The sequence below is a fragment of the Martes martes genome (assembly GCF_963455335.1).
Source record: "Martes martes genome assembly, chromosome: 10".
In the NCBI taxonomy this organism is placed as follows: domain Eukaryota; kingdom Metazoa; phylum Chordata; class Mammalia; order Carnivora; family Mustelidae; genus Martes; species Martes martes.
Window position 1 is genome coordinate 99,599,896 of NC_137898.1, and position 12,328 is coordinate 99,612,223.

The window sequence follows — 12,328 nt, forward strand, 5'->3', positions numbered from 1 at the left end:
CACTGAAGCCCATCCCTTCCTGATTTGAGGAAATTCAGAAACCAGGCCTTCCTGGGGAAGATAGAGTAAAATTCTCCCTGAGCTTGGCTGCTGCATGGGGGGGGGGAAGAGTTGAACACAGAGTTTTAGCCCCTTGGATTGCCATCTTTCTTTTAAAGAACAGAATTCTATGACCTATTTGCAGTTAAAATATTCTCTGGCTTCATGGTGAAAACCAATCCCATGGGCCTTGCTGTGGTATTTTTTTAGCTCCGCAAAGTATCTCTGGACAGCCTTCCCCATTGGTCGAGGCCACTCACAGCCCACCCCACCAGGTCTCTGGCAAACTCCCTCCTCAATCCTTTCTCAAAGGGACCCAGTAGGGGAAACGGAACGAGGCATTTCAGCTTCATTTACACTTAATTCATCAAAATGTCACTGGTAAGAGCTATTTGATGTCAAAGGCTTATGAGCCTTGATTCTAAGCCTTCCAAAGCCCTTTTCTCTTTGAACCTAATGTGCCATTCTGCCAACATGGTGTTGAATGCCAACAGGGTGGACGGTTCTGCACTTTGAAGCTAGAGGGGGACTCTTTCTCTTCCTGAATGTGGTTTTGATCTGGGTCCTGCAGATGTGAAATGCGGTCCTGCAGATGTGAAATGCAGTCCCTCCACTTCAGGATACCAGTGCTCCGGGATTCACCAACAAGGACGCCTCACCCACGCGGAGTGAGACAGGAAGGGGACATGGAGGTCCTCTGCCCAGCTCTTTCACCTTCTGGATCGAGTGCAATCCCTTCATGGGCCAGAGCCAGATGCGGGTACCAAGTCCCGGGCACCCTCTGAATCCTCTGGCTACAAGGACATCTCCGAAGTGAATGCCAGTTGCAGCTTTAGGGACACGAGGCTGCCCTTCCAGAGGGGCGGGATCATGTGCCAGCGTGGACTATTAGGACTCAAAGCCTAAGCCTGACCCTGCCCCGCCACTCACCGGCTGTGGGACACTGGGAGAATCATTCTGTACTCCTGAGCCTCAGGTTGCTTATCTGTAAAACAGGGATAGGAATAGCTACTTGATAGCGCTGTGATGAAAGGTAAAGGGTGAGTGCTCGTGCAAGTGGTTTCAGACCTGAAATCACCGCACAAAGGGGAAGCAATACTGAGACAGCACCCTGGACAGAGACACCCCGGGCCACGCTGCTCCCCAGCTATCCGCTGCCATGGGAAGACTCGAGTGTCGAGTGTCGGTGAGAATTCCAGAACCCCACCCGGTGTTCCGTCACAGGCCTTGTGCTCAGTTCTGAACTCTGAGCAGCCCTTCCCATAGTGAGTTCATTTTAAGCAACAGCCCAGCCCTCCGCTCCACGGCTCCCTCTAGCTACAACCCCTCATCCTGCTTTCCCACAAAAGCTAAGGCTTCTTTAAAGACCATCCCACATCTCAGTCCAGCTCTGCACTGAGACTGCTCCAGCCAGGGACTTCCATCCTGCTAAATCTGAGAAACGCTTTTCGGTACCTCCTTTCAAGGGCCGCAAAACTTTTTTTTTTTTTTTTTAAGATTTTATTTATTTATTTGACAGAGATCACACATAGGCAGAGAAGCAGTCAGAGAGAGAGAGAGAGAGAGGAGGAAGCAGGCTTCCCGCTGAGCAGAGAGCACTATGTGGAGCTCAATCCCAGGACCCTGGGATTGAAGGCAGAGGCTTTAACCCACTGAGCCACCCAGGCGCCCCAAGGGCTGCAAAACTTCTTTATCCTTTCTCTTTCCATGGCCTTTAGAAGCCTCTTGGGGATGTGTTTTTTTTTCCTGGGGCATTCTTCCCCGCTCATGGCGTCGGCAGCCACCTCCTACTCACAGGGCACTCTAGAAGCTACTGCCTCAGCGCGCTGAGCCCACGGTAGCCAGCTCTCTGTGGAACACCTCTACCTGGATGTCCAAAACGCATTTCAAAGTTTCCAGTTCCAAAGCGAAATTCGTCCTCCCTTTTTCTCCCACACCTGATTTTCTCTTGAATTTTCCACCTCAAAGATTAGCACTATCAGCTTTGCGCAGTGGCAGTATCGTAGCCAATGAGGTTTATCCGAGGCGCGATTATTGCTAATTCAAAGATTAGCACTATCATCTACCCTGATGTCCAAGTTAGAAATCTGGGAGTCTTCTTACTGTGTCCCTTCTCTTGCATTGTCCACACTCTTTTGGTCCCTGAGTCCTGATGATTGATCTATTAAATGGTTTTCAACAGGTTACAAAACAGTACATCCACTACGACCCCACTGCTATTGTTACTTCTGTAAAGTATATATATTTGTTAAGAAATCAGAAGGGATGATAAACTAAAATGTTAACCAGGGGTACTACTGGATGGTGGAATTATAAGTAATATTTTGTTTTTTAAAAACATATATTTTTTAAAAGATTATACTTTTCCGTATAGAAGAAAAACTGTTACCTTTCAGATAGCCTTTGGATGCGTACCTTCTTTGAATGCCCAAGCTACTTTTGGTTCTCATCACCTCTTGCAACAGTAAAGCCTTCTCCATGGTTTCCTTGCTACTGTCTCATCCCCGCCCCCATCAGCTGTCCCTGCTTCACATAGCAGGAGGACACATGGGCCCTTCATCAATGACCACTGTCTGCTTCCTAACCTCATTTTCCACCACGATCCATTTGGATATTCTAACCTAAGATGGAAACTATCCATGCACTTCGGCCTAGGATCTCGTGCTCCCTTCTCCCGGCATGCTCTTCTCTCTCCATGTCCCTCCACGTCTGGTCAACCTCTCTTCATCCTTAAAGATACTGGTCAAGCATCACCTCCTGCAGGCATCTCTCCTAGATGTCACCAGCAGAATTAGGAGCCCATCCTCCAGCCCTCTCTCTATATACCCGGCCCTTCCCCATCACTGTCTTTCTCATCGTGCTTTCAGCCAACTCCCCACCAAAGAGTGCCCTGGGGCCTGTCTTATTCATCTTTGTATCTGAATGCCTCGAACAATTCCAATGAAAACTCTAAATAAGTTTATTGGAGTGCTACAGGAGCACCCCTGAGACTGTTCTGGGGCACCTCCTGCTTCACACCATTCTAGTCCATCCCCTCCTCTCTACCAAATACACCTCCACCGACACACACCATCACTGTGGGCAGGCCTGCAGGCTCATTGGAGAAGGCTCTGACTCAGGCAAAATGAATCCAAACCCAATAGCCTCCCCAAAGAGTCACCCTTCTCATCTCCGCTGCTCAAACAGAGCACAGGCACGAGAGGCCATCTACCTGGTCCAGCTGATGGGAATCCACTTGTCACGGGATCTGTGCCAAGAGACAGATTCTGGTGATTTCCAAACAGATGCAGTAAACATGCTCGAACACTCTTCTGCAACTAATACACCATGTGTCCGGGCCCAAGGGCCTTGTTTCAGTAGGTGACAATGGACAAGAACTCAGAGGCTCTAGAGCACCCATGGGAGAGGGCCCACACCTCTGCACTGCTCTCCGTCTCACTCACATGTGCGGGAAGCTGCTGTATTCTTCAAACTCTCTAAAGGAAGAGATTTCTTAGCCAGGTTCCAGCCCCCGTGTGGGGTGTGTGGTCCCCCTTTATGTCCAGCTTTCTTCTCTCCTGCTGTAGTTCTAATTGTCCTCACCTTGCTAGTTGTCCAGGGGAAGCTGGTGGGCAGCCCTGTACACACACACACACACACACACACACACCCCGGGTGCCTTCCCCTCTACATGCTTTCTTTCCCCAAAGCCACAAGTGCCTGCAGGACAAGCCCTGAGCCCTGACACGGAGGCCCTGGCCCAGAACTGCTACACCCCCATGAAGAAATCTCAGGCTTACCTCGGTGTGATGCTGTAAACAATTGTTTACACCCTTAGCTGTCATCATGACTGGCTTAGTTTCATTTCTCGAATGGGGGAAGGCCATTTCCTTGAGCAAGAAAGGGGCACTGAGACACCTGGTATGCCTCAATGAGCCTAGTCATAATCACTCCTGAGGGACACCTGGCTGGCTCAGTCAGTAGAGCAGGTGACTCTTGATCTCGGGATTCAAGCCCCACGGTGGGCCTAGAACTTACTTAAAAAAAAAAAAAAAAAAAAAAGAGGACTTCTGCTCAGTGTTCCCTGTGGCCCCAGGCAGGTGACCTCACAGCAGCTGTGTCCTCACAATCCACGGCACATTCTATCACTTCCTTAGTGGCTGAGGCCCTGCCATTGTGGCATTCCACCCTTCCGGCTGGCCCGGCCTACTGTCTGCTCCTCCTGACCCTTCGTGGAGCCGCACCTCACCCCTTCTTCCTGTGCCTCCAGCGTCCAGCCCCGAGGCTTCTCGAGGCTGCTGAGTGACAGGAGTACGCGGGGCCTCCTGGGACCCAGGTTGCACTGGCTCATCTAGCCGCAGGCAAGGCCGCGGGCAGGGAGGTGGCTCAGCGGCTTAGGCCTGTCCCCCGTGGCTGGCTCTAGGGGTGCTGTCACTGTTGCCTCAGGATTTGACTTCTTTGAAGGCGGCCATGGGGCTCTGGGGCACAACCCGGAAGCATGGGGAATGTGACGCTCCATGCCGTGAACCTCAGCCAAGGAGAAATGAGACTCGGCACATCCGGAAGGAGGTGACCGGAAACGGAAGCTCAGAAGGAGGTGACCGGAAACGGAAGCTCGGGTCCGTCTAGCGTCAGGATCTCTGTCCTCTGAGATCGTGAGCGCTCGTCAGAGAGACCCATGCTTCAGTGCTGACTCTGCACTTACTAGCTAGGTGATCGTTAACCGCTCCGAGCTTCTGTTTCCTCAACTGCAGAAGGGACAGATTCGGGGTGGTGGGCTCGGAAGTTTCTTCTGGATGGAACATTCCAGGCTTTGCTGTTCCAGCCTCTGAAATGTCCCTGTCTGATCACACAGTATGGATCCAGGCTTCAGGACTAACGTAAACCAAGGGGACTATCTTGGCAGGCATATCAAAGCCTGAACCTGGGGAGCGTGGGGTCCCAACATCACCCACTCCTGCCCAGGACCAACCCCACTGGCGTTCAGACAGCCTCTGGGCCTATTCTTCCAAAGGGAAAAGACTTCCCTCCCCTGCCGTCTTGCCTCCCACGACCGGATCCCGCTGCCCTCCCATGCATTCTCATAGCGCCTTCTACTTTGCCTCCCTTGTACTTATGGTTGGAATTATATAGTAATATTTTTTTGATTTTTAAAAAGATTTTATTTATTTATTTGACAGAGATCACAAGTAGGCAGAGAGAGGGGGGGGGGAAGCAGGCTCCCTGCCGAGCAGAGAGCCCGATGTGGGGCTCGATCCCAGGACCCTGGGATCATGACCTGAGCCGAAGGCAGAGGCTTTAACCCACTGAGCCACCCAGGCACCCCTGGAAATTATATAGTAATATGATCTCTCATCAATATCCGTCTCTCACTGGTAAGATTTATGAGGGCAGAGTCCATGTTCATTTTGCCCCCCACTGCATCTCCAGCATCTGAATAGCAGAAGGTATCTAATAAGTGGTTATGGAATTAATGATTTAAGGAATTAATTAATTAGTATTACATAGCCAGTGGGGCACCTGGGTGGCTCATTGGGTTAAGCCTCTGCCTTCTGCTCAGGTCATGATCCCAGGGTCCTGGGATCGAGCCTTGCATCGGGCTCTCTGCTCAGCAGGGAGCCTGCTTCCCCCTCTCTCTGCCTGCCTCTCTGCCTACTTGTGATCTCTCTGTGTCAAATAAATAAATAAAATATTTTTTAAAAATATTACATACCCAAGTCTTGATGAGACCAAAGCAGCAATGTTTTTGGGCTTGAAAGCTGACCTGGGGAGGGGGGCGGATTTTTAGGATCCCTGGTTGATCGCTTAAGTCCTTTGGTATGGAAATGCGTGTCCTTGAGCCCCAGACTCCCCTCCTCTCCCTGCCGGCCTGTGTCACCGCTCCTTAGGGGGCTTATAAGGGGACTGGCTGTACACTAACTCTGGCATCCCTGAAGCCACCCTACCAGTCACCAGGCAACCCAAGGGTGCTGAAAAAAATGGGCTCAAGGTGACCAAGCTGGTCGGGAAAAGGAGGAGGAAAAGGCCCGGCATCTCAGCTCTCTGGGGTTTAACTACTGGGCTGCACGGCGAGATGCAAACCAGAACTCTGTTCCAGGAGGGGCTCTGGGACTGAACGGAGAAGCAGCACGTCCTTTTGTGCTGAAGCAAGGGCATCGCTGGCAGGGTGGGCTCGAATCTCAAAGAGAGCAGACAGCTCTCGGGAGAAATATTCACCCCCAACCCCTGCCCCTGTGAGATGTTCCCAGGGCTCCTTCTAGGCCTTCTGTAGCCTTCTGTTGATTGATCAGTCCTCTGTGTGCAAACGTCTCCCTGGGAGCAAGGCCTCACTTCAGAATCAGCTCACACTGGAGCATTCACAGTTCCATGCACAAGTCTGGCCGTGTATCCCGCTGGGTCATTGCAAATGCCGTCTATCCTGCCAGGCCACCCTTTCCAAGCACCCCTCCTCCTCCACTCTTCAATATCTTCCATGCTCATGTCCAGATAGAACGTTTCATGACTCACCACCAAGGACGGCTTTTTTAACTGCCTAACATTTTTATCCTTGAACACTAGGATGACAAAAATTTCCCATGTCCCAAGTGCGGTACATAGGAAGGGTTAAAATCATATTAACTCGAGAGAGCAAGGGCAGGGGAAAAAATAAAAGAAGAAAGGAATGAAAAGAAAAAAGCCAGACTGAAGGGAAGGGAGATGTGGAGGGAGGGAGCGTCAAAAGGAAGGAGACAGGAAGGGCCTGGACAGAAGGACGCCTTTCTGTCCTTGACATCCGTCTTGACATCTGTCAGTGACATCACAGTCCAGCTGCAGTGGTGGGTGGTGGTGGGAAGACCATGGGTCCTGGTGTTAGACAGATCCAGGTTCAAATCCCAGCCCCGTCTCATATTAACCTGTAGCTTCCGACAAGCCGTTCAAGCCCTCTGAGCTTCAGATGGCTCGTTTGTAAAATGAAGATAACAACTAACTAAAAGCTATGTTTAAAGAGGATTAGAGATAATGTATGTAAAGCACCTTGCACATTGGCGTTCACAGGGAGGCTGCAGGAGCTCTGCAGGGGCTCCTTCTGCACTTGGAAAGCACAGAGTGGGAGAGGGCTTGGTTCAAGGTCGCGCTAAGAACCCAGGTCCGAGCTCTCTGCACAAAATTTCCATCAGCAGGACTCTGGCCACAAAAACTCGGTTATGGAAACGTGGACACCGAATCAGTAACGACTTAATTAATTTTTACGGGTGTTCATAGTGTGTACCAAGAAAATAAGAGAATTCCCCCTGGAAGAACTTTCTCTATCGTTGCTCTAACCGAGCAGATGACTGACATTCTGTGATGCTCACCTGCATTTTAACCAAGTGCCCACATTTACCCTGGAAACCTACAGCCTATCCAAGTGAACCTTGACTCTGGGTCTATAAGAGCACATTAACAACCACAGACAATAAGACGAGAAGCAAGACAACCATAACCGTGACCAATTGCTCTGACAGTCCATCCCTTTCCCCCTGCTGTTTTACCATATCTCCCCTGACAGCACCTCTCCAGTGTCAAAGTCAAAGGATGTGATGCCTTCTGCTCTCCCAGGCCTGTCCAAGCTCTGTCAGGGGGTGCGACTGAGCAATGAAATCATCAGAACACACAAAAGCACCAGGCTCATCCAGAAATGGACCCCAAACAATCAAATCCATGTTGTTTGGTCAAAACCTCCATTACCTGGGACAGGTGCTGAGCTGGGAGAGCCACAGGGCAGGGACCATGGTCGTCTCATTCACCGATGTGTACCAGCCATGCCTGGCTTGGTGTTGGCTCAGAAAAGATTCGTGTAACGGACAACTACATGAAAAACGCATGAGTGACCGAATACACGGATAGCTCACAAGTGTATGGCATGACCTTATGCCCTTCTGCCTCCCTCCCTGGCCCACCTCCAAGTCCAGATCACCTCCCCTCTCCTTACCCTTGCGATCAGCTCCCCGACCATTCCCGTCCAGGTGCCGTTAGCCTCAGGAACACCGTACACGCCGTCCCCGACCAGGCGGATCTTGTAGTTGAACCGGAGGATCTCTGCCAGCTCCTTGAGCATGTCCACACAGAAGCCCTCGTAGCGGTCATTGCCTTCCATCTCCTGGTGGTTCCCCTTCAGCATTAAATACGGGTTTTCCTGCAGCAAAACTGGGCAGCTGTCATTCTCATCTTGTTCCTGGTGTCTCAGCCACAAGGGATGGGGGTGCCAAGGCAGATGGAGGGGAGGGGAGAAGGGGAGGGGGAGGGGAGTGATGCGGGTGATGGGGGCTGCTCTGGAGGTAGCAAGGAGGTCCCCTCCCAACCTCGAGGCACTTCTCTTACCAGGACCACGCAAGGGTCCCCAGTGCACAGAGAGTTGAGCTGAAGACCCTCCACATTGTTCAAGGTCATCATCCAACCTTACCCCCCATTCCATCCATTCTGCCTTTCCCTTCCTCTTGTCTACTGCACGCAGACCTATCACAGGACATCATGAGATACTAGGCTGCCGACAACGCAGCAGGGCAGGGTCAGAATACCCACGGACCAGCTGCAACCCAAGGCAGAGCACGTCCAGCCATGAGAGCTCTGGGAGGGAGGATGGGGCTCTCTGGTGAAATGTCCAGAGAAGTTTCTACAGGGTAGGCAGAATCCAAGGTGGGCCAGAGGAGCATGGAAGACAGATGGAGGAGGTGTGAGTGGAGGGCATCCTAGGCAGGGGAAAGGCAAGACCCAAGGCGTGATCATGAGTGAGAAGGAGCATGGCTTCCTCAGGGCACAATGGATCCTCCTTTTAGCTGGAGTGTGGGTTGTGTGCAGGGTGGCTGCGAGGATAAATTAGATGGGTTAGGGTCCGATGGGCCTCGGAAGCCAGGACAAAGTGGATACATGTCGTACATACACGGAAGGGAAGCAGGGAGGGTTTGCAAGACGTAAGGGTTAAGAATATCAGATCGTAAGACAGAACACCGGGGGGAAAGGTCAGACTGTCTCCTGATGTGAGATACTGAGTCCTGAGCCACAGTTTGGCTTGGGTAGGAGCACTGCGAGCTGTAAGAGACAGCGAGGAGATCAGGCTGGACAGCAGGGGCTGTGGGGCATCGAGGGTAGGGGCCCTCACGCTCATGGGGCCTGAGTGGATGACTGAGGATGGCAACCTCACCCACGTGGATGGTTTGGAAAAGAAGAGGATTTGGAACGTGTTGAATGTGGGGTGCTGATAGACTCTCTAGGAGGAGAGTCCTGGCTGCATGCTTCAAATGGGAAGTGAGAGCAAGACTAGGACAGGGCCTGGGAGGCCTCTGCATGGAGGGGTTGGCTGAAGCTGAAAATCAGGAAAACATGGCCACTGAGAGCCGAGGAGGAAGGAGGGGGAAGGAGAGTGCAGACATTCCCACACAGAGAGGAAGCGGGGCTGTGAAGGGCGCCGGGCCAGGTGTCGCTGGCGACCCTTCCGAGGCAGGTTCAGTGGGGCTGGCAGGACTCTGCAGGAATGGGGAACGAATGAGAGGTGCATGAGAGAAGGAACCAGAATTCTGAGAAGTCAGGGGACAAAGGAAGGCAGGCAGATGACCTCTTCACCCAACGGCTACTGGCCACGTCTCTCCTGCAGCTTCAGCTCCCCCGTCTGCAAACCACAGGCCTGAAGGACTCCCCTAGTGTCCACCAACAGCATGATTTACGATCCCCTAAACTGGAGGGTGGCTGGAGGGGTAGCTGGGCATGAGTAAGGGGGTGGCAATGGTATCAGAGGATAGGAGGCATCTGGGTATATTTGTAGGCAGAGGGGAAGGATCCCGGGGGATGGAGAGATGAGCAAAGGAACAGAAGTGCTAGCTGGTGCAGCACGGTCCCAGGGATGAGTGGAGGGAGACAGGGTCAAGGTGAGAGTGATGCTGGGAAGTGGGCCTGGAAGTGACGTAGAAACATTGATGGACGTGGGATACAAAGAGGAAGGGAGGTGGCGGAGGGTAGGGAATCCATGTCAGCCCCCAGAGTTGGGTTGGGGGCAGGACTGAAGACTTGGTGTGCAGAAGGGTTTGACAGAACTGCTCAGGGGTTAGGACACAGAAGGATCAAGACATGAGCCCAGGGGGTGCCAAGGCCCAGCTGAAGTTGGGAGGTTGATTGAGAGTTGGGAGCAGGAATTCCAAGGACAACTGGGTCTGGGACAGATATGAGGTGGGAGGGCTGAGCATCGTGGTGGGGATTGTGTTAGAAGGTAAGAGACGGAAGTGCTGAAACCCTGGTTTGCTGACCTCGTGTTGGGTTGGGGAAGATGGAGAGTCAGACAGATCGGAGGTCATGAGGGGATGGTATGGGAGAGCGATTACGTGGGCGTGAAATGGGAGAGAAGAAAACAGAATGTTGTCTGTGAAGGAGAGGGAGCTCTGAGTCAAAGGTGATGTGGTTCTGCTTCATGATCAAGTTCACTGCCGTGTCAATGAGATAGGCCAGACTCTGCCTTCCCCACATCCTGTCCTTGATTCAACGGTTTCTCTCTGCCCCAAGTGCTCTCCCTCCTCTTCTTCTGCCTGTCCTAACTTACCTCTGTCTCTGGGGTCCCATCTCCTCCTCTGAGGCCAACTCACTTCTCAGAACTCCCACTGCACTCACCGCCAGGGACCCACAGGGTCCAGTTCTCCTCTCGGATGTGCTCCTCAGATGGGATCTGGATGGACTCTTCCCCTTCTTTGGGACCCCCACCTAGCTCCAGCATTAGGTACTTGTGGACTGAGGGAACAACGCTGAAGTGGCCTTAGGAATAGGGTTTAGCTGGGGATCCCACCCCTGGACAGGCAACATCCTAGCCTATCTTTAATCAACCCTAGGAGTTTCATGAAATTCTTCTCCCCAGATATTCTGTACTCTCAAGGTAATGGAGAAACTCACTGACACGTTCAAAGTAAGCATACAAAAGACTAACCCTGGAGGGAGAGACAGGTGGGGACAGATTGCAGGGGACAGACTCAAAATATCAGAGAGGTTGGGGTTCACCAGCACTTTGGAGAACATGGGGACCGCATGCTGGCCTGGAGCAGGGCCCCCGTCTCAGCAGGAGCGTTGGGAGAACGAAGGAGGTAACACGGGCAAAATGTTTAACTTGGGGACTGACACAGGGTAAGTGCCCAGGGAGTGAGAGCTACGGCTAATTCTGTGCAAATACATCATTCCCACGTCCCAGGCGTACCCCCGCAGGAACAGGAGACAACAGGGATGTGTGCTGAGTTTTAAGGGATAAGCCATTCTGGATTACCGCTTGCCAAGGATAACCCACAAATGGTCCCCAGGGACTAAATTAAGGTAATCATTCCTGGGGAGAGTGGCTGACTTGTAGCCGCCAACTCAAACATACACGCATGAGGCAAAATCTGTGTCTGAACTCCGCTTACTGTGTTATTAAAGGTCCCCTGACACAGAGGGGCTCTGCTGCCGCCCTTCAGGAACACGCATGTGCATATATGAACACGTGAGCACACATGCGCCACATAGAGTCAGATGGCTTTTCCCGATCTAGAAGCACAACCCGTGGTCTCAGGGTCCCTGTGGGTCCACACCAAAGCTCTGAGCACCGTCTGAGTCCAGCCCCTGAGAGGCAGGAAGTACAACCCAGTGATGTCCCCACGTCCCTCTCAGCCTCTGGCTGGCTTTTAAGGGACATCTCCCTACCCTGGAGGAAGAAACTCCTATATTCAAATTCCAATCACTGAGCTCCCACTTTACGCCAGGAAGCCCAGTCTTCGAGGAGTTCTCATCCTAGAAGGGGAGTAGGGCGGAAGCAACCACCTCTAACAGGAGAAACGACCACAACAGAAGTGTGGGCAAAATGCTAGAGATGGGGAGAGGGCAGGAGTCAGGTTAGGGAGGACTTCAGGGAAGAAGTAACAACTCAACAGAGCTTTGAAAGGCGCACAGGCAATTCCGGATAGAAACAGGTATTGGGGGAGAGGTACTCTGGGGTGAGGGAGCAGCATGTGCAGAAGCAGGGAATGGCATGATACGGTGAGGAAATGCCGGGCAGTCCCAGACTACCAGAGCCCAAGTCACGTGGAGAGGAAGCAGGTACCAGGTACAGCAGGCTGGGCCTGATTATGAGGGGTTTCTAGTCTAAGTGCAGAGGCAGTGGGTCCTCCTTAGAAAGGTCATGCCGACAAAGGGGTAGGGAGTATTATGGGCGGTAGATTGAGCAATGGAGAAGGGAGCCTCTAAGGAGGTCACGCTCAGGTGAAAGAGGGGCATGGGTCTCAGTTAGGGCATGGGCTTTGGGGATAGACAGCCGGGGACAGACTCGAGAAGTACTTCTGAGGTAGAG

At 52.3% G+C, this 12,328-nt stretch overlaps 1 protein-coding gene across 1 annotated transcript in view; it reads right to left on the minus strand.

Annotated features, from left to right (window-relative positions):
* GRIK4 (glutamate ionotropic receptor kainate type subunit 4) overlaps window positions 1-12,328 on the minus strand; it is a 289,498-nt gene that overhangs the window by 65,855 nt on the left and 211,315 nt on the right. The window contains exon 11 of the mRNA XM_080817730.1: window positions 7,970-8,173. Coding sequence (XP_080673856.1) covers window positions 7,970-8,173 — 204 coding nt within the window. The remainder of the gene's footprint in view (window positions 1-7,969; window positions 8,174-12,328) is intronic.